The sequence below is a fragment of the Wallemia ichthyophaga genome (assembly GCF_000400465.1).
Source record: "Wallemia ichthyophaga EXF-994 unplaced genomic scaffold scaffold8, whole genome shotgun sequence".
Taxonomy (NCBI): domain Eukaryota; kingdom Fungi; phylum Basidiomycota; class Wallemiomycetes; order Wallemiales; family Wallemiaceae; genus Wallemia; species Wallemia ichthyophaga.
Genome location: NW_008806281.1, coordinates 257,733 through 276,079, shown reverse-complemented (window position 1 = coordinate 276,079; position 18,347 = coordinate 257,733). Strand labels below are relative to the sequence as shown.

Sequence of the window (18,347 nt, the reverse complement as noted above, 5' to 3'; positions counted from 1 at the left end):
TTGGTGACCCAATCGATTGGATTTCAATTCAAATCAGATTTTAAAGCGGTGGATATTTATCAATCAAGCGTTTCAGACTGACGTGCAAAAATAATCCAATTCATCATTTTACTCCTTATCGGGCCACTTGCACGCACTAAAATTTACTCACCAGCGCAGCTAACCAAGAATTATTCACGTTTCAGCCAGAATTTATTCAAAAATACACAAATTTTATTCATCTTTATTTTACCTATAGAACTCTAGTGTATCGTCAGACTTCTTCACCACTGAGCTGTAAGCCTCTTCGATATGCGGCGTCAATACGACGTAAGAGTTATTCCTGATTGCATTCATTCCACTGCCTTGCAAGATGGATGATATCTCAGCACACGATATCCTATCAGGTCTAGACACAAAGTCTTCGAGATCGACATCAGCTCCAATGTTCATGTTTGAGGTGATTGTTTGGTAGATTAGACGCTTTTCACGTCTTGAAGGCACAGGGAATTCAATCTTTCTGTCCAATCTACCTGGACGTAAGAGAGCAGGATCGAGAGTATCTGCGCGGTTAGTGGCCATGATTACCTGTCTTTGTTTAGTAGAGATGAAAGAAAAATGAAAAACGCACTTTAACATTACTATCTTGATCGAAACCATCCATCTGATTGAGTAATTCTAAAAGAATACGTTGAACTTCCCTATCAGCGCCAGTTTGAGCGTCGAAACGCTTTGTTGCAATAGCATCAATCTCATCAATAAATATGATAGCAGGAGCATTTTCCCTTGCGAGTCTGAAAACATCTCTAACCATACGAGGACCTTCACCGAGGTACTTTTGAACGAATTCAGAACCATTTACACGAATGAAAGCGGCGGTTGTGTGGTGAGCGACAGCTTTAACAAGCATGGTTTTACCAGTGCCTGGAGGACCATAGAGGAGAACACCACGTGGAGGATCAATACCAATTTGCTTGTAAAGGTCAAAGTGAGTCAACGGCAATTCAACAGCCTCTCGGATCTCTTGCTTTTGGGTATCCATACCACCAATGTCCATGTAAGATTCAGTAGGTTTCTCGTTATCGCTGAGGAGAGAAATGGAGCTATCAGCTTCTGGAGGGAGAATGTCAACGAGTGCGTTTGAGTGACGGTGAAGGGCGACGGATGAGTTTGGTTTGAGAAGTTCTCTGTCGAGAGTGGAGAGAATTCTAACAATGTAATTTGAGCCAGTTGTAGATCCAACGATGCCAGTGTTTTCATCGATGGCTTCTAAGAACTGGCCAATGACGAGTGGAACTGATTGAATACGCTTAACTTCCTCTTGGGCTCTAATCAATTCAGTCTTCAAATGCCTCTGCTCATCCTTTATATAATCCTGCTGGAGCTCAAGGAATTCCAAATGCTTATTGAGGCTATGAAATTTCAAGTACAAATCACTTGAATTCACGAGATTTTTATTAAGCGTGGTAATCTCATCGACCTGGTTTGTAAAAGTTGGATCTTGCTTGGAGATTATTTCCATCTTAGTCTTGGTGGTTGGTGGCCAAAGGACTCGTCATCGTATACACCACCATGTCCAATTCAAATCAGATCCGAAGGATTTCCAGGAGTAATCACAGTACACAACAGCCTCTATTAGAATCCAACCACCGGCCACGCGCTCTCCACACGGCTTCAATTCCAAGCTCTGTTGCTAACCTAGCCAACACTATCATAGGCACTGGAATGCTAGCAATGCCTAGTGTGATCTCTTCCACCGGCTTGATACCTGCTGTAATTCTCATTCTCCTCTCTTCATTCCTCTCTTCATTTGGCCTATACCTGCTACACCTGTCATCAACCCAGCTTGGAAGCAAACGCAGCAGCTCTTTCAACGCTGTAGCCAACATCACCTACCCAAACGCTGCCATCTACTTTGACATTGCAATCGCCTTGAAATGCTTCGGCGTGGCTATCAGCTACCTACTAATCCTCGGCCAGCTACTGCCGCCACTCGTTACGTCATTCTACCACCACCTCACTCCCTCTCACTTTGAACCTCCATCCGTACTCCTCTCCAGGCACTTCTGGATTTCCCTATTCGTCGTGATCCTCTCGCCTCTAGCCCACATGAGACATTTGAACTCACTCAGATACACGTCGTACATTTCCATATTTAGCGCTACCTACCTACTCATGATCGTTGTTCTATGCGCTATTCACTCCCCTATCCCTCTCCCTCCACCTGGCAATATCACTTGGGCGAAATTCGATTCTTCCGCAATTTCTAAATTCCCCGTATTGGTGGGTGTTGGGGGTTTTGAGGGGCAAATCACTCACACTGCTTCTAGGTATTCGCATTCACATGCGCGCAGAATGTAAGTAGCATCTACCTGACCACATAACATAGAACACAAAACTCACTGCTGCAGTTCTACCCTGTCAAGAACGAGCTGCGGTCGAACAGCCACGGGAGCACCTGCGCCGTAATAGCCATCTCGATAGGGTGCGTTGAATTGCTGATGCTGATGATCATGCTCATGCTCATGCTTACTAACCACCTCCAACAGCATCGCTGCTGGTCTCTACCAAATCATCGGTGTGTTGGGCTACGTCACATTCGGCGATAAGGTGAACAGCAACATTATGTCCATGTATCCAGGTGAGTGGGGTGTGAGTGTTTTTATACTTTCAAACACCACGCAGATACTTCCATCTTGATATCTTTCGGTCGTCTCGCTATCGCCGTGCTTGTCCTCTCTTCTTACCCTCTCCAAGTCCATCCCTGTCGCAACAGTCTCGACAAGATCATAAGCAGCGCAAAGACAACCAAGCCCGAGTGGCAGCAGTGGGAGGGTGATGGAGACGAACACCGTGATGATCAAGTTGGTGATAGCGACGGTGAGGACGCAAATGACGAGTTTAAAATTCCTCCTCCTTCTTCTCCTCTCAGACACTCCACCTTGACAGTCTTGATTTTGTTCTTCACTTGGTCAATCGCTATGATGGTTAGCCAATTAGACAAAGTACTCGCTTTCGTTGGCAGCACTGGCTCCACTGCCATCTCATTTATCCTTCCAGGTCTCTTTTATAGAGCTCTCAGCAGAAATGATACTGATCCTAGTCGTAGATGGCTGCGTATCGGTAGTCGTTTGCTCATAATCTATGGCTTCAGCGTTATGTTTTTCTGCCTGGCTTTTAATTTCTATGATATGTTTACGTAGCCCGCGGCAATTGTTTCATTTGTAATAAACACATATATACACACAAATAATAAACTAGAGTCATGGAATAAAGCAAATTAACAAGCGTTTAGAGTGGTTTTCAAAGATTTTTGAATTATCGTAGTTGGTATGCAGACCTATCTCAGAACGTTTCGTCTTCCTCCTCGCCTTCTGGCACTTCGAAGCCTTCCTGTTGGAGTGGTGAGTGTGAGTGAGTGTGAGCGTGTTCAAAAACAACCTCAACCCACCTCTGTAGAGTAGAGTATCTGCTGAATCTGTTGGAAGGCCTCACTGGCAGGTGTATCGATAGTTTCTGGGTTTTCGAGGTGAGTTTGAACCAAGATTTCAATATCACGGAGCTGGATGGAGTGAGACGGGTGAGTAACCCACAAGCCATAACAACCCACCTTGGCAAAGTAGAAGTCACGTTCCTGCAATGCAATAAGGTGGATTAGCAACAGTCACACTCCCACACCTCGCTCCCACCTTCTCGAGAGAATCGAAATTTATTTTGAGGTCGCCCATCTGCGCGTTTAAAGACTCGATTTGAGCATCGGCAGCGGCTGAGGATACACCGCCACCGCTGAGTTTGGCTGGTCGCCGTGTGCCGGCTGCGGAGGAGGTTCGTGGTGTAGGACCACCGCTTGAAGGTGTGGCAGACACAGCAGCGCCGGGAGCACCTGATCTTCTGCCGACAGCGTCATACTCACCACCGGGGAAATGCTCGTCCCAAAATTTCTTAAACCACTGGCAGAATTCGAGGTTGTCTTGCATTTTGCATTTCACAAGAGCTGTGACGGGAATGGGCTGGATGGGTGGAGTGAGAGGGATGCTTTTAGAAAGAATTAGCTCACCTTGTTTCTGAGCTGTGTGAGTTGAATGCTGGGAAAATGAATTCACTCACACTGGATTGTGGTTAACCGTGTGGTCAAGTGGACAAGACAAGCAACTCACTCTTGTTAGACTGGCGAGAATTGTGTGAGTAGAGAAGCAGGAAAAGCAAGACACTCACTCTAAACGCCGTTTGCAGAATTTTGAAGTTGTTTATGTACTCGTATTCCTGGGAATGTTGGTGAGTGCTGTGGTGTTTGCCAACCCATTTAACACACCTGGCGAGCATTAAACTTGACTCTCCCCAGTGGCACATTCTCTGTAAATCCCCGTTAAACCCGCTACTCCCCACAAACACATCACCACGCACGGTAAATTGAATCGAGAAGCTGGCAGTAAATCGCACCGGTTCCGCACTGCTCTACTTTGGTATAATTGCTGTCAAGTACCCCATTTATCCACTGGACTATCTCTGCTCGTGACACGGATGGAATTGACATGGCCGTAATTCTTCAAGAATCAATCTGAATTTATCAATCTACAAAACTTTTAATTTTATCGATATTTAGTCATACTTTGTTGGATTCCAGCTACCGTCATCGTAAGATGGCCCATCTTCCGCTTCACCGCCGCTCTCACCGTGATTTATATCTGTTGGGAGCGGTGATAGTTGCGCGTGGTAAGGAGTGGGGGATGGTGTAGCTGTAGCTGTACCCGTGGAAGTGCTGCTTGTCGTGCTACTCACGCTTTCCACTGTCATCGTAGGCATCAGTGTAGTCGCGGTGCTACTGACAAACTCGACGCTCGATGTGATATTTGGCGCTAAAAACTGCACCTGATAAGCATCGCCAGCCATCTCTACATCCATTTCAGCCGCCTCGTAGAACCCATCGCTCGATGCGCTCTCTACCAATCCATCCACATCTGGCTGCCAGACGGGTGGACCTGGGAAGACGTAACTGTGAGCGTCAAAGGCCTCATCCACGCTCTGCAACCCCTCGTCGTCTTCACCGTAAGCACCTGGTATTTCCACCGTGAAGTTTGACGATGGGTAAGTCTCTACGCCCTCAACCTCAACTTGGTTCTGGTTGCGCACATTCAGCGCAGCGCAGGCCGGGAAGAACAGCACAGGGTCCTGATCGAGCACGATTACTTCATGACGCACTATGTAATTGCCCTCACGCAAGGCGGCAGGGATAGGCACGTATATGCGCTGCGTATCCAACTCGCTTTGCCACCAAGCCCCACTCGCATCGGCAGCCTTCTGGTCGATCTTGAACCATTCGAGTGTAGTTACGTCGGACTGAGCACAGTCGTTGTCGACGCACGCAGCGAGGTATGTCATTATAGGTCCGATGGAGTGCTTCCAGTCGTCGCTCCATTGCATCTGCAGCTGCGTGCCTGCGTCTATAGCGACAGGGTGGTCTTGGTGCTGCACCGACGCTCCCCTGCCACACGTTAGGTCGTGCGACTTTACATCCTTTATTGCTACAGGCTCGCTTGCTTGCGCTGCTCGTATCAGGTCCGGCGATACCATCTGGCTTTGTTTTGATGACATACTCATTGGTGTTGGCACTGGCGCTGCAATGACCGGCATTGCGCTAAGTAGTGCTGTCGCGATGGCTTGTGAGAAGTGCATTGTGAGTGTGTATGTGTGTGTCTGTGTGTGTGCTGTGCTGTGGTTTTATCTCCCAGAGACTCTGTCTTAATCAATACCAGTTGATTGAGGTTAGAACGTCCAGCGATCTTTGACTTGACAAATAATTAACGAAACAAGTCCGGCCTTTATAGTAAGGCCCGTCGCCGAAAAAGGAAATCGCGCTAAAAGTGAGCTGGAAATTAAAAATGAGATCAATTGATCATAATCCTGCTAACTAACACATTTCATAATATCGATTATCGCGCAGGGATAAGCACAACTTATGGTGTATTCAAGTGTTAAAGCCTTGTAAATCATTGCACAGAATATAAATAATCAATTGCGATAGAATTACAACAGTACAGATCACCACACTCACCACGCATCCTCATTCTCATTCTCCTTCTCAAAGCTCTCCTCAGGCATAAGCATTTCACGCGTCATCTTCCTCCTCGGAGTCATTTTGTACGCCTCCGATATCCTACCGCCTCTGAATTTGTTCGAAGTTGCACTGTTTGGCGTGTACTGCTTCTTTGGTGTGAGATTGTCAATCACGATGACGTCGTCGTCTTCCTTGGGGAGGGTAGTTTTGGGGGTGGTGCGCGCTGTGTGCGTGTGTGTTTTGTGGTTATTTGGGGGTGTTTTAGACTGCCCAGCCTGCCCAGATTTTGCCGGTGTAGCGCGGAAGACAGAGGAGTGAGCGGGATGTGCGGAGTTAGGAGGCGCAGCGTGATATATTTGTATATCACGGTTATCGCCCTCATGAGCTATTCTCTCACTCTCTTCACCCATTTCCTACGCGTTTGTGAGCAGAGAAGACGGATTTATAACGCACAACGCACAACGTCGAGCCCATTCACCCTCTTGTTAACCTTGTCATCCCTCTCCTCTCGCTTCCTCTTTGAGCTAATCAGGGTTAGATTGGTGGATAACACACAGCCACACTGCCCACCTCTCCTTGTTCGCAGAATCGAGCGCTTGGACGCGTGCGAGGAGGTCATTGAGCGGTTTCTTATCGGCTGCGCAAGAGTTAGAGGGTTTTGTACCGTGTTAATGGATTTATTCACGCGTATTCGGTACTGCCATTCTAGTTTACAATCAAGACGTCATCGAGAAAATGGATGGATTGATCTAAAAGCAAATCTTGAGTCAGAAGTGCAGGCTGATGAAGGGAAATACACTCATGTCCAAGATTGATTCGAAACGCGTCTCTACCTCCAACGACCATGATCGAATTGCTATCGTCATCGCTTGTGAGTTGAGCTGTGAGTTGTACGCTGGAACCACGGCTAAGAAACCAAATAGCTCTATGAAATACCTCGTAACCCGGCAATTGCCGTTGGATTGCCGATAGCTTTGGGTGGTTTAAGCGGGGCTATAACCAAGTCCTCTGTTAACACATGGTATGCAGCTCTGGCTAAACCACCAGGCCAGCCACCCAGAATAGCCTTCCCAATCGTGTGGACTCTGTTGTACGGTGCAATGGGATATGCGGCTCACTTGACAGCGTCGCATGTCAACACGCCATTCATCGGTGACGCAGCTAGAGATAGCTTGCACCTTCAATACGCGCAGTTTGGAATGAATATGCTCTGGACACCACTATTTTTCGGTGCCAAAAAGCCTGTGCTCGCTTTATTAGATATTGCCGCACTTCTTGGGACAGTGCTGAAGACTACAAATGATCTCAGAGGGATTGACACGAATGCTTTCTATCTTTACCTCCCTTACTGCGCGTGGTTGGGATACGCGACGTACCTGAATGCTGGGATTATCTACAAAAACTACAAGAACAAGAACTGAAGCAATTTATTCAAGCAGATGTATCAGTATCCTTGCTATCATGGACACTTTCTCCTTAATCGAATCGTATTCCTGCGTTGGGATTTGACTTTCATATCGCACGAACTTGTCTGGGTGGAAAATGCGCATAACGTCTCTCACCACGCGTTTCTTATCGGATGCGCGTAAATGAGAGAGTTGCAAGAAGCTACTGACGCTGCTCTCGCTAATGCAACCATCGAATGAGGGGTATTTGATATTGCTTGAGGTGATTTTACCCGGAGTATTCAGCCAGAATGACCTGAATGACTGTCGTTTGGCTTCTGCTTGCTTCTCTGCCTCATTGATCTGTTTAGCAGCTTGTTCTGCCTGCTCGCTGTGTATTTCATCGCGAGCTGCGTATTTCGCTCGACTCGTAATATTCCTTCGATCTGATTTCATCTTTGCAAACTCACGCGCATGCTGTGCTTCTCCTGGGTGAGATTTCTCCCACATTTTCTGCCTTATATTCTCCGCATATCTCTCGTCGTCGTCGCTGTCGTTTGAAAATGTATCCAAATAGCTGGTATAAGATTCCCCACCTCGCCATGGTGGAGGTACGTATGCTTCAAACGCACCATCCTCACCACCGACATCGTATAACTTGGCGTTGAATTCTTCCTCTTCTGCGTCAGCATCATCGCCATTCCAACGCCGTCTGCGTGTCTTTCTCGGCGGACTAATAGGCTCGTCGAGATATGCATACCGCGGAGGACTTATGCGCGTGCACCGCCTCTTGAACTTCTCTTTCGTCTTGTCAAAAATCTCGGAATCCGATTGGTTGCTGCTTTTTTTAAATTTCAATCGACCGGTCATTGCTACACTTTCACTTTCTATAAGCAGAACGACGACGACGATGGGAGTTGAAAATGAATTTATAATTGGAATAATCGGTATGGGGGATATGGGGAAGATGTATGCGAACAATTTCTACAAGTCTGGTTGGAGGTGAGTGGGTGGTTGCGTAGGTTGTGGCAGCTACAGTGCAATTACAGTCACAATTACGTCATCGAGTTTATTACATAGAGCTTACGCTGATACACACACGCACAGCTGCATCGTCTGCGATAGACCTGAGAACTACGACAGCCTATTTGCTTACTACCGCGACACACCCGTACATGTAGTCAAAAACGGTCATCTAGTATCACGCAAGGCAGATTTCGTCATCTATTCAGTAGAGGCGGAGTTCATAGATAGGGTAGTTGGGGAGTATGGCGCGTCTACGAAAGTGGGTGCCATAGTGTCGGCTCAGACCTCAGTAAAGGCACCTGAACGGGCTGCGTTCGAGAGGCATCTTCCACACGATGTGCATGTAGTATCCATCCACTCTCTTCATGGCCCCACCGTGAGTCCTGAGGGGCAGCCGTTGGTGGGTTTGAGTTTTTTCAATTTTCATTTTGCACTTTGTGCAATGTCTCACAAACGCACCAGGTACTCATCCAACACACTTCTCCAGACTGGGTACTGCGCAAGGCGGAGGATGTCTTCAGCTGCTTTCGCAGCCGCTATGTGTATCTGACGTACGAGGAGCATGACATAGTTACTGCCAACACCCAGGCAGTCACCCACGCCGCTTTCCTCAGCATGGGCACAGCGTGGAACATGTCTCAGAGCTATCCGTGGGAGCTAGACCGTTATGTGAACGGGATAGAAGTCGTCAAGTGCAACATAGCTCTGCGGATATATGCGAATAAGTGGCATGTGTATGCGGGGTTGGCTATTCTCAATCCAAGTGCACATGCGCAAGTGCGGCAGTTTGCTGCATCCGCGACTGAGCTATTCAAGTTGATGATTGCGGGGGATTACCATGGTTTGAAGGAGCGCGCTCTCGACGCTCGTAGGCGGGTGTTTGGGTATAAAGATGGAGTGGAGCCAGGGACGAACGGAAGCAAGAGTGAGCGCACACCTATTCTGCTTAGTGAGAGCCTGCTCGATCGCTTCTCACTCCATCAGCCCTCCAGTCAGCACTGCTCGGCACGCAACTCACATCTCACAATTCTTGCTATGGTGGATTGCTGGAACAGACTGGGTATTCATCCCTTTGATCATCTAGACGTCGCAGGAACACCCCTGTTTAGGATGTGGATCGGTGTGGCTGAGTACCTCTTTAGGTCGCCCGATAGACTGAATACGGCGCTCGAGTCGGCGTCTTTTGACATTAGCCATCGCTCGGACGATACAGAATTCGTGGTTGCAACTCGAGGATGGTCCGAGGTTATCGAACATGGCTCGTTTAGTCACTACAAGGACAAGTTTGAGTCGACGGCACGTTTCTTGGAGCCACGTTTCGAGGAGGCAGCTCGGATGAACAAGGAGATGCTCAAGGTGATTATGGAGAGTGGGGCACCCAAGACGGTCAAGAGCCCGCCCAAGAAGCCGGTGTCGTTGCCGCTGAGTCAGTGAGAAGGGGATATCAAGTGAAATCTGGGATGTCAAGTAAAATACAAGCAAAGCTACTTTTTCTTCTTGTTTTTCTTCTTATTTTTTGTCGAGGGGGAGTCTGAGGGAGAGTGTGGGTGTAATTGTGGTGGTCGCGACTGTGACTGAGATTGAGATTGAGGTTGTGATTGTGGTTGTGATTCTGGCTGCTGAATCTGGAAATCCTCCGTGTCAGACATAAGGAAGCCGAGCTTGCGATTGAAAGAGAGGAATCTATTGAGAATAGACGCCGACTGGGTTTTGTACTTGAGGCAGAGGTGGTCGTTGGTGGACTTGACGACCAGATCCTTCTTGGCTGCTCGCCATTTAACGCAGTATCGGTACTGTGGGTGGTTAGTGTGGTGACTGGTACAAAGCACAGCGCTCCACCTTCTTTGGATTGTCGCTGAACAGCTCAATACTCCGCTTCTGGTACTCCTTCCAGCTCTTTACGTTGACCATGGTTGTCTACTCGGAACCACCACGACATGCTTTCCAATTATTTTAAAATTTTGAACTCTTTGAAGCGGATTTATACCCCTTTGCCACGAAATACACAGCAATTTGAGTCTTTGGAGGATTTATATGCTTACGCACGCGATAGTGGTGGTGGTGGTGGTGGTGGTGGTGGCAGTGGCAGTGACACACAGAATGCACACATGGATCGAAATCATTCTAGCAATCCCAGCCAATCACTCTCAAGAACTCATTCTCCCAAACAACCAGACTCACAGCCATCCACCACAATGTCTCAAACTACTTTACAGCCGCACGGCATACACGAGACATCGGGGATATCGCATACACCCACACAGCCTCTCGCAGTGCCACCCTCTCAACCACCCTCACACTCTCCACGCTACACAAAGGTACCGTCTTCGCGCTTAGGCAGGCTATTCCACTACGGAGGCTTAGCAGCGGGGCTTACGTACGGCACAGCGAGTCAAGTACTCCGCGGCGGCAATACCCAACATTCCGCCTTGCTCTCCCCAGCCAACGTCGACCGACTAGTGGCCAAGCTGTCAGTAATGCGCGGCGCAGCCCTCAAACTCGGACAATTCCTCTCGATCCAGGACAGCCACCTGCTGCCACCCGAGATAGAAACGGCGTTGACGCGGCTACAGAATAAGGCCGACTACATGCCCAACTGGCAGCTAGAGAGAGTGCTCGCCGCCGAGTACGGTGCTGACTGGATCAGCCATTTCGAGCATTTCGACAAGGTGCCTGTGGCTGCTGCGAGTATTGGGCAGGTGCACACGGCGACACTCAGCGCACACCACCCCACACACCCACGCATGCACGTCGCCCTCAAAATCCAGTTCCCAGGCGTTAAAGAGAGCATTAGCTCGGATCTGAACAACCTTAAACTGCTCGTCGCGGCCAGCGGCATCCTCCCGCGTGGATTGTTCCTCGATAACACTATTCGTCAGATGCGCACTGAGCTGGCTGATGAATGCGACTACCTCCGCGAAGCTGAATGTGGAGAGCGGTTTGGGGAGTATCTGCATAATGACCCCGTCTTCAGCTGCCCCGTGGTGGTAAAAGACTTGTGCACACCCAACATACTCACCACACAATTCATGCCGGGAGAGTCGCTGTCGAGGGCGTACACATACGACCAGCCAACGAAAGACAAGGTGGGTGAAAGGTATAGCGAGTGTGCTGTGTACACTGCTCACCCGCCACACAGATTGGATCAGCCATTATGCGCCTTTGCATTAGCGAAATATTCCAATTCAGACTGATGCAGACAGATCCTAACTGGAGTAACTTCCTGTGGGATGGGGAGTGTGGAAGGATTAACCTTATCGACTTCGGCGCGTCAAGAGCGTATACGGAGGATTTCGTCGGTGCGTTTGGACGTTTGTTACTGGCAGCAGGGAATGGCGATAGAGAGGAGTGCGTGAGGACTTCGCTGCAGTTGGGATATCTGACGGGCGACGAGAGCGAGGAAATGATCAACGCACATATCGCATCCATGTTGGCTCTGGGTGAGCCGTTCAGACAGGCAGAACCTTACAGCTTCTTGAATCAAACCATCACGGAACGCGTCAAGGCACAGATACCGATCATGCTCCAACATCGTCTTACACCACCGCCTAAGGAAACTTACAGCCTCAATCGGAAGCTTTCGGGGGCTTTTCTTCTTTGTTCAAGACTCGGATCAGTCGTCAACTGCAGAGAAATCTGGGAGGAGGTGACGCTTGGGAGGTTTGAATCCAACAGCCAACAGGTAAAATAAATAAAGATAAATAAAAATAAAATGCCAAAGAGTGCGTCTTAGTTGGATTTTAACTGGAAATTAAATTAAATTTATTACAAGCCATCGTCGAGAGTGAGGATGATGAGGTAGACGAGTTAGCCTCGGAGGATGGACACGATAACATGGAGGATTATTCTCAAGATGATGTGGACATGGTCGACGATGACGACGATATACACAACGACGACGACGAGGATGACGACAACGACGACAACGACGACGACGACACACCGTCTCAAACCTCCAAGCCAAAGGCTCGCAGAGGTCGCCCACCTGGTTCCACTAATAAGAAATCCAACTCGAGTGCTGCTGCTAGACCACGCGGTGCACGCTCTTCTGCCCGCACTTCCGCCCGTGCAACTCAGCAGAAACCGCGCGAAAAATCGCGTGAGGAGGAAATTGACGAGATAAGCAGTGGTGAGGGTGAGGGTGAAGGTGAGGATGACCTCGATCAAGATGAGTTGGATGACCTCGATGACGCAGACACGCGGAAAGACAATGATAAAGATGAACAACGTCTCACTGCGAGACAGCGTGCTGCACTCAAACAACCCAATGACGACGGCACCAGCGACACACCAGAGCTCATGTCACTTGATATAGGCAGACAGCATAAGACTACGCTCACAGAAGAAGAACAGGCGTTGAAAAAGGCTGAGTTGCTGCGCAGGCGTAAACACCAATCTGATCAGCGTCTAGAGAATGAGAAGGTGGAGACTATCAACAGATTGCTCACCAAAACCGCTTCTAAACGTCGAGGAAAGAAGGAGGAGGATAAAGATGAGGAGGATCGCGAGTCTTCGCAGGTTGTCGTCGATGAAACTCCGCAGTCATTGCTCACCTATCGTTGGGTGAGTAGACCAAGTGGTGCCTTATTTAGTGTACAGTGAGCAGTTGTAATGTATTACATTTGAGACATTTGAGATATTTGAGACATTTGGCATAATCATCTCATCACAACATTTTAACCAACATTTTCATCTGGTCAACGGCCACTTGCACCCCATCGATAACATCTACGCGCTGGCTATTGAGTTGACGCAGTTGGTGTTGAACGTACACACTTTTCCCAGCCATACCTGCGCAAGCGAGAACAACAGTGTTTGCGCCACGCTGTACGAGATCCTGAGCGCAATGAATAAGTTTAGCATTGACGGTGCTTTCTTTAGCAGTACGCAATTCTACGACATCGAAATCACTGCAGGTGGTTCCAACGTAGCGATCTGACGCGTTGGCGCCAATGCCGAGGGTCTCACCTACAGCTCTACCGAACTCGTCGATCCAGTGCGGGGAGGTAGTGACAAAGCCGAATTTCCTCGCGGGAGATAGCAGAGCTGCGGTGATAGAAGCCTCTAAGACACCGATGATCTGCTTGTACTTGTACCGCTCGCGGAGCATTGGTATGAGGGGATGGTTCGAATAGCATCCTACTATTACACCGTCGTATTGCGTGTAGTTGCGCTTGTAACATTCCATGGCACTCTTTACGCCACTGGCGGTGTCGTAGATGCTCCTTGGTGCCTCGGGCGGTGCCGATTGGGTCGTTATACTGCACTCGTCATCGCTGCAGTTTCCCACTAGACTGCGCAGCCCTTCTGTGACTTGTTCGCTGGAATTCGGATTGAGGAGGAGTATGGAAGATGGCATTTGGGTTGTGAGGGTGTTGAGGGCGTTAAGGATGCTGAGAATGTCGAGGATGCTTTCAATCGATACAATCCACATATACAATATACATAGACTGATTTATATTGCCATGTCTACTCTTTCTTATAATGCTACTACGTAGAGCACTAGCAGCTAGACCTACTTTAGCAAGAAGAATCACAAGCACCACCCAAGCAGCAAAACACAAGATGATTTCAGAAGGTGGGCATTCTTTTGCATTCTACAGTCTAAACACAACTCACTGGATACACAGCTGAATGGCAAGCAAAGCTTTCTCCAGAGCAGGTACAATTCATATATCATCCCCCACACAAACCTCTAACGCCCTCCAGTTCCGCATTCTACGTCAAAAGGGCACCGAAATGGCAGGCACTGGTGAGGTTTGCCACTGTGGCGGTGAATAACGTCATAGTTGACACACCGACTTAGGTGAATACGACGAGCATTTCGACAAAGGCGTGTACAATTGCGCTGGTTGCGACACTCCACTTTATACATCTGAGTGCGTTTTTCTTTGAGACACCACCTATGAAAATTTAACCAAACAATAGCCACAAAATGGTTAGCCATTGTAAGCATTCGTAATCACACCGGTTATCACACTCACACCCCTTTAGGCGGCTGGCCTGCTTATTTCACAGCCCTCCCCGGGAAAATCAACCGTCACGTCGATAACTCATTCGGGATGAAGAGGATCGAAATAACATGCTCCAACTGCGACGGTCATCTTGGACACATCTTTGAAGGCGAGGGATATAAGAATCTAGCTGGTGACAAGGTGAATGACCGTCACTGTGTCAATTCCGTTAGGTGGGTTTAAATAGGTTGGCTTAGTTATTTAACACTCCTAACACCGAGCACAGCTTGAAATTCACTCCAGAGAACAAGTAGTTCTTGTAATGCGCTAATCATGCTCATCTTTATCAAATACACTTAACACTTAACTGCATACTGCATACACCAACTCACTCCTGCATACGTCCAGACTCAGCCTGTGTCTTACCCAACTCGTTAGCCTCGTCATACAGTTGCGCAGGCACGTGAACGTGTTTATACTGCGAGTCTTTACCGATCCAGCTAATCTCCAACTCGAATCCCTTGTCCTTAGTAGGGTCATGAACGAGGTGAATAATTCTAGCTGCTTCAAACACAGCCTGACGCATTGACAGCTCGTCGAAATTAAGTTTCTCGAGTTCCGTCTGAGCGAGTTGCTTGCCTTTACCGATAGCAGTAGCTTGGTATCCCCAGTAGAGACCAGATGGCTCAATAGCGTAGAGCTGTGGACCGTTCTTGTCGCACGACGAGATGACTGTGGATATCCCGAATGGCCTCACGGAGGAGTACAGCGTGTACGCGTTGAGATACGAGCCGAGTCTGTCAGAGAGGTGTTTGAGGGGGATAGGCGACATGTAGTTGTCGCGGTAGTTCTTGCACTCCTCTCTCGCCCTTGTCTGAAGGTGCTTTCCATCCGCACGCAAACCGGCAGAGGCCTGGGAGTGGAGCGAGTTGAGAAGAGGGAATCGTGAACAGGAAACCACACTTACCATACCGATATGCATATCAGCAGTCAGTATACGCTTGGCTGTGCCAGAAACGAGCAATTTGGAATCTAACAGCTTCTGTGCAGCGAGGATGACGCCGTCTTTAGTTCTAATCCCAATTACAGTGCTGGAAGGAGTGAGATAGCGTACATAAGCCAATCTATACCCACCCAGCATTCTCCACAGCCTTGTTTGCGTATTCAATCTAAAATGCATGCAAACGTCAGCGTGTGCTGTTTCTGGCGTAAGAGGCGACCGACTTGGAATATTCTGCCATCTGGGGAATACGTGGATGCAGATAAATCATATCCAGTGCCGATACTAGACATTTTAAATAATATTTATATTTGGTGGTTGAGAGGCAGGGAGGTGGCTATTCACAGAGGCTATAGACGTGTACATGAATCTGGTTCAAGATGAATTCGCCATCTACTTTGAATATGATCTTGCTGCACCTCCAAATAAATTGCCAAACTCAACGCGTTTCATTCTGATATCTGTGCGTAGCCAGCACTATCAAATAGCCCTCCTAAACACACACAGGACACTCACAATCGTACATTCGATATTCCATACGGTGAAATTCTCATACACGCAGGTGATTTGTCTACTCTGTCCAACATTGAATATGGAGTAACTGCAAATTGGCTTGCATCATCTTCCTGCCCTTCAAAAGTCATTATAGCTGGAAATCACGATATAATGTTACTGAGAGAGGGATATCCATATACAAATGGCAGTTGGAATCTATCTCACAGCGACCCCGACGCTATACACTTCCTATGTGGAATTCAAGGTGTCACTAATGGTGTTTACTACCTCCAAAATAACACCAGAGAAATAGGCATAGATAGAAAGACATGGAAGATTCTTGGTTCTCCTCTATACCCCTCCCGTCGACCAACGAAGCATGTAAGTGTGTCTCACTCATATTGCTTGAAAATAACCTCGTTGCAGACAGCTATGAAAGCATTACGTGGGTTGTGATAGCTTGATTCCACTCAATCCACCCAAAACTAACACAATATTAGAAACAGTCAGCAGCTTTGAACCTACCGATGTTTTGTTGAGTGGAGAGCACATACTCCTGCACTCTCAGCTAACACCTTCTCAGAATCACCCACGGTCCTCCTCGAAACATCCTCGATAAAACCCAATCCAATTTACACGTCGGCTGCATCGAATTGACAGACGCACTGCCGCGTCTGAGACCAAAACTACATGTCTTTGGACATATACACGAAAGCAGAGGATTTCAAGTCGTTCATTACGACAACGGTGACTACACTATTCATGTCAATGCAGCTAACAGTCCAGTCGGTGGTCATTATGTGAATGATAAGGATAAGGATTACAATCTGCATGCTGTGATTGTTGATATTGTCAATCTGTAAAAGAATCCACTCATATTTAGATACATACATGTATCAAAGACAACAGCTACAAGCCAAATACCACATATTTCATACTACACAACCCACCACCCCATCAAGCTGAACGGAGAGAGCGCAAGATAAGCACGCCGAAAAGGGTGTACTTTTCAAATATGTCTCTCAAGACGAACAAGAGAGCTTGTTGGAGAACGGCCTTGACAATTTGAGCGTGCATGCCCTGCAGGAAAGAGACAAGTATTAGAAAGTGTGCTAGTGAGCTGCTAGAGTGACCCACCTGGTACCACCCAGCAATACCCCTCTTCTTGTAAATGTGCATGAGGAGCTTAAGTGCGCCTGTATTCTTCTTCAACTCCTTCTTGTCCTGCTCAATGGTTCTTGAGCTACGCCAAGTAACCGGGGTACCAGCCATGACTCTAACTTTCGCCATGATCTGGGTGCTTGTTAGAGACAGTGACATATGTATATCAGCGCAAATGCAGACTAACATAAGGGTATGTGACCTGTATGTGTATCATCAGACCAGTTCAGCACAAACAACCTCTACCCACGATAGTCGCTGCTGTCTTGGACATAGCCCCGAGGAAAAAATTGGCCCATGGACTCATCCTCCCGTCGCTGCGGCTGAGATGTCTCGACAGAGCGGCAGTTTTAAGTTTCTCGTAAGCGCCGTAAGTGATAGCGGGATTGACTGAGAGCGAGAAAAGCGTAAAAAACGTAAGAATGAGCTCGCATAACAAGAAAGGATCCCACCTGAAAGAACCAGCGATGGCTGTAAGCCCCTCCACAGCCCAGTAAGACCGTCGTCTGTGATTATCTGCTTAGCTACGGAGAAGAAGGTAGCGTTGGTGTTGCCGTCTTGCACGCCGATCTGCTGTCTTGTGGCTATGACATTGACAGGTATAGTGAATACCTGTGCGAGATCGCCGGCTATTGCACCGCTGAGTGTGTATGTGTGTGAGTCATGACATCATCATACCAAACAAACACACTCAACTCACATGAGTAACTCAACAACTGTGGATAGATTGCCGTTGTTTTTGGATGACTTGATCCACGCCGTTCTCACTGCGCCATACCAATACTTTTGTAGCGACCGGTTAGAAGGTGGAGTTCAATAAGCGGTGTGCGTACAAAGTATGCGAATTCTGGGGGTTTCATGAGAATAATACATAAACAGCCAATGAAACCCACGCTGTGAGAATGTGTTGAGCATACTTGCACCAAAACCACCATACGCAGCTGCTATGCCTTCTTGTTTGAACAGCTTTATGATACCGTTGATAAGAGTATTCTTAGGGATGTGTGCTAGATCATTTGAAATGTCTGTGACTTGATATTTGGTGTTATCGCTGCTTTCGCTGTCTTCAGTTTCGTCGCTAGCGTCTTTAGCTTGTATGCGTGTTTTGAGTGTGTCAAGTGGGTAAACAATGCCGTCTTTGAACAATTAGAAGCTATCATCGACAAGAAATCTCAACTAACTGCTAACAACAGCGCCTAATGCACCAGAGAATGCTATAGCTAGCGGTGTAAGTTGATCAGACATGATGGTATGAAGTACACTCCCAAATCAAGCACAACCAAATCTAATCG

The 18,347-nt window shown here is 47.8% G+C and overlaps 15 protein-coding genes across 15 annotated transcripts; 6 read left to right on the top strand and 9 right to left on the bottom strand.

The window, feature by feature from the left end:
• Window positions 1–228: 228 nt before the first annotated feature.
• Window positions 229–1,501, bottom strand: J056_004528 (26S protease regulatory subunit 6B; the record flags this gene model as incomplete). Its single annotated transcript, XM_009269723.1, has 2 exons — window positions 229–567; window positions 611–1,501. 2 exons carry the CDS (start codon window positions 1,499–1,501, stop codon window positions 229–231), a joined length of 1,230 nt encoding a protein of 409 aa, XP_009267998.1.
• A 50-nt stretch (window positions 1,502–1,551) lies between these two features.
• On the top strand, window positions 1,552–3,182 carry J056_004527 (Vacuolar amino acid transporter 5; the record flags this gene model as incomplete). Its single annotated transcript, XM_009269722.1, has 5 exons — window positions 1,552–2,262; window positions 2,310–2,336; window positions 2,391–2,464; window positions 2,529–2,620; window positions 2,665–3,182. The coding sequence occupies 5 exons, from the start codon at window positions 1,552–1,554 to the stop codon at window positions 3,180–3,182; spliced, it is 1,422 nt and encodes a 473-aa protein (XP_009267997.1).
• Window positions 3,183–3,324: 142 nt separating this feature from the next.
• Window positions 3,325–4,513, bottom strand: J056_004526 (Microtubule integrity protein mal3; the record flags this gene model as incomplete). Its single annotated transcript, XM_009269721.1, has 9 exons — window positions 3,325–3,372; window positions 3,431–3,541; window positions 3,590–3,613; window positions 3,669–3,973; window positions 4,037–4,048; window positions 4,137–4,146; window positions 4,195–4,242; window positions 4,292–4,332; window positions 4,384–4,513. The coding sequence occupies 9 exons, from the start codon at window positions 4,511–4,513 to the stop codon at window positions 3,325–3,327; spliced, it is 729 nt and encodes a 242-aa protein (XP_009267996.1).
• A 65-nt stretch (window positions 4,514–4,578) lies between these two features.
• J056_004525 (Cellulose-growth-specific protein) lies at window positions 4,579–5,652 on the bottom strand (the record flags this gene model as incomplete). The annotated part of the gene is made up of 1 exon (XM_009269720.1): window positions 4,579–5,652. The coding sequence occupies one exon, from the start codon at window positions 5,650–5,652 to the stop codon at window positions 4,579–4,581; it is 1,074 nt and encodes a 357-aa protein (XP_009267995.1).
• Window positions 5,653–6,027: 375 nt separating this feature from the next.
• On the bottom strand, window positions 6,028–6,738 carry J056_004524 (uncharacterized protein; the record flags this gene model as incomplete). Its single annotated transcript, XM_009269719.1, has 4 exons — window positions 6,028–6,447; window positions 6,495–6,558; window positions 6,605–6,671; window positions 6,720–6,738. 4 exons carry the CDS (start codon window positions 6,736–6,738, stop codon window positions 6,028–6,030), a joined length of 570 nt encoding a protein of 189 aa, XP_009267994.1.
• Window positions 6,739–6,878: 140 nt separating this feature from the next.
• On the top strand, window positions 6,879–7,455 carry J056_004523 (Translocator protein; the record flags this gene model as incomplete). Its single annotated transcript, XM_009269718.1, has 2 exons — window positions 6,879–6,905; window positions 6,958–7,455. 2 exons carry the CDS (start codon window positions 6,879–6,881, stop codon window positions 7,453–7,455), a joined length of 525 nt encoding a protein of 174 aa, XP_009267993.1.
• A 38-nt stretch (window positions 7,456–7,493) lies between these two features.
• J056_004522 (uncharacterized protein) lies at window positions 7,494–8,289 on the bottom strand (the record flags this gene model as incomplete). Its single annotated transcript, XM_009269717.1, has 2 exons — window positions 7,494–7,509; window positions 7,562–8,289. 2 exons carry the CDS (start codon window positions 8,287–8,289, stop codon window positions 7,494–7,496), a joined length of 744 nt encoding a protein of 247 aa, XP_009267992.1.
• Window positions 8,290–8,329: 40 nt separating this feature from the next.
• On the top strand, window positions 8,330–9,879 carry J056_004521 (putative prephenate dehydrogenase; the record flags this gene model as incomplete). The annotated part of the gene is made up of 3 exons (XM_009269716.1): window positions 8,330–8,421; window positions 8,527–8,845; window positions 8,908–9,879. The coding sequence occupies 3 exons, from the start codon at window positions 8,330–8,332 to the stop codon at window positions 9,877–9,879; spliced, it is 1,383 nt and encodes a 460-aa protein (XP_009267991.1).
• A 50-nt stretch (window positions 9,880–9,929) lies between these two features.
• On the bottom strand, window positions 9,930–10,356 carry J056_004520 (Signal recognition particle 9 kDa protein; the record flags this gene model as incomplete). The annotated part of the gene is made up of 2 exons (XM_009269715.1): window positions 9,930–10,238; window positions 10,285–10,356. 2 exons carry the CDS (start codon window positions 10,354–10,356, stop codon window positions 9,930–9,932), a joined length of 381 nt encoding a protein of 126 aa, XP_009267990.1.
• Window positions 10,357–10,640: 284 nt separating this feature from the next.
• J056_004519 (uncharacterized protein) lies at window positions 10,641–13,047 on the top strand (the record flags this gene model as incomplete). Its single annotated transcript, XM_009269714.1, has 4 exons — window positions 10,641–11,531; window positions 11,585–12,091; window positions 12,143–12,167; window positions 12,218–13,047. 4 exons carry the CDS (start codon window positions 10,641–10,643, stop codon window positions 13,045–13,047), a joined length of 2,253 nt encoding a protein of 750 aa, XP_009267989.1.
• A 126-nt stretch (window positions 13,048–13,173) lies between these two features.
• J056_004518 (uncharacterized protein) lies at window positions 13,174–13,804 on the bottom strand (the record flags this gene model as incomplete). Its single annotated transcript, XM_009269713.1, has 2 exons — window positions 13,174–13,184; window positions 13,237–13,804. The coding sequence occupies 2 exons, from the start codon at window positions 13,802–13,804 to the stop codon at window positions 13,174–13,176; spliced, it is 579 nt and encodes a 192-aa protein (XP_009267988.1).
• Window positions 13,805–14,010: 206 nt separating this feature from the next.
• Window positions 14,011–14,713, top strand: J056_004517 (Peptide methionine sulfoxide reductase B5; the record flags this gene model as incomplete). Its single annotated transcript, XM_009269712.1, has 7 exons — window positions 14,011–14,023; window positions 14,076–14,107; window positions 14,155–14,197; window positions 14,252–14,324; window positions 14,374–14,393; window positions 14,440–14,632; window positions 14,686–14,713. The coding sequence occupies 7 exons, from the start codon at window positions 14,011–14,013 to the stop codon at window positions 14,711–14,713; spliced, it is 402 nt and encodes a 133-aa protein (XP_009267987.1).
• Window positions 14,714–14,787: 74 nt separating this feature from the next.
• On the bottom strand, window positions 14,788–15,692 carry J056_004516 (Proteasome subunit alpha type-3; the record flags this gene model as incomplete). Its single annotated transcript, XM_009269711.1, has 4 exons — window positions 14,788–15,312; window positions 15,367–15,490; window positions 15,534–15,568; window positions 15,624–15,692. 4 exons carry the CDS (start codon window positions 15,690–15,692, stop codon window positions 14,788–14,790), a joined length of 753 nt encoding a protein of 250 aa, XP_009267986.1.
• A 71-nt stretch (window positions 15,693–15,763) lies between these two features.
• Window positions 15,764–16,757, top strand: J056_004515 (Metallophosphoesterase domain-containing protein 1; the record flags this gene model as incomplete). The annotated part of the gene is made up of 5 exons (XM_009269710.1): window positions 15,764–15,862; window positions 15,907–16,275; window positions 16,321–16,339; window positions 16,395–16,428; window positions 16,478–16,757. The coding sequence occupies 5 exons, from the start codon at window positions 15,764–15,766 to the stop codon at window positions 16,755–16,757; spliced, it is 801 nt and encodes a 266-aa protein (XP_009267985.1).
• Window positions 16,758–16,851: 94 nt separating this feature from the next.
• On the bottom strand, window positions 16,852–18,300 carry J056_004514 (Peroxisomal adenine nucleotide transporter 1; the record flags this gene model as incomplete). Its single annotated transcript, XM_009269709.1, has 9 exons — window positions 16,852–16,974; window positions 17,032–17,187; window positions 17,243–17,257; window positions 17,306–17,445; window positions 17,508–17,695; window positions 17,756–17,838; window positions 17,889–17,902; window positions 17,949–18,191; window positions 18,237–18,300. The coding sequence occupies 9 exons, from the start codon at window positions 18,298–18,300 to the stop codon at window positions 16,852–16,854; spliced, it is 1,026 nt and encodes a 341-aa protein (XP_009267984.1).
• Between the last annotated feature and the right edge of the window lie 47 nt (window positions 18,301–18,347).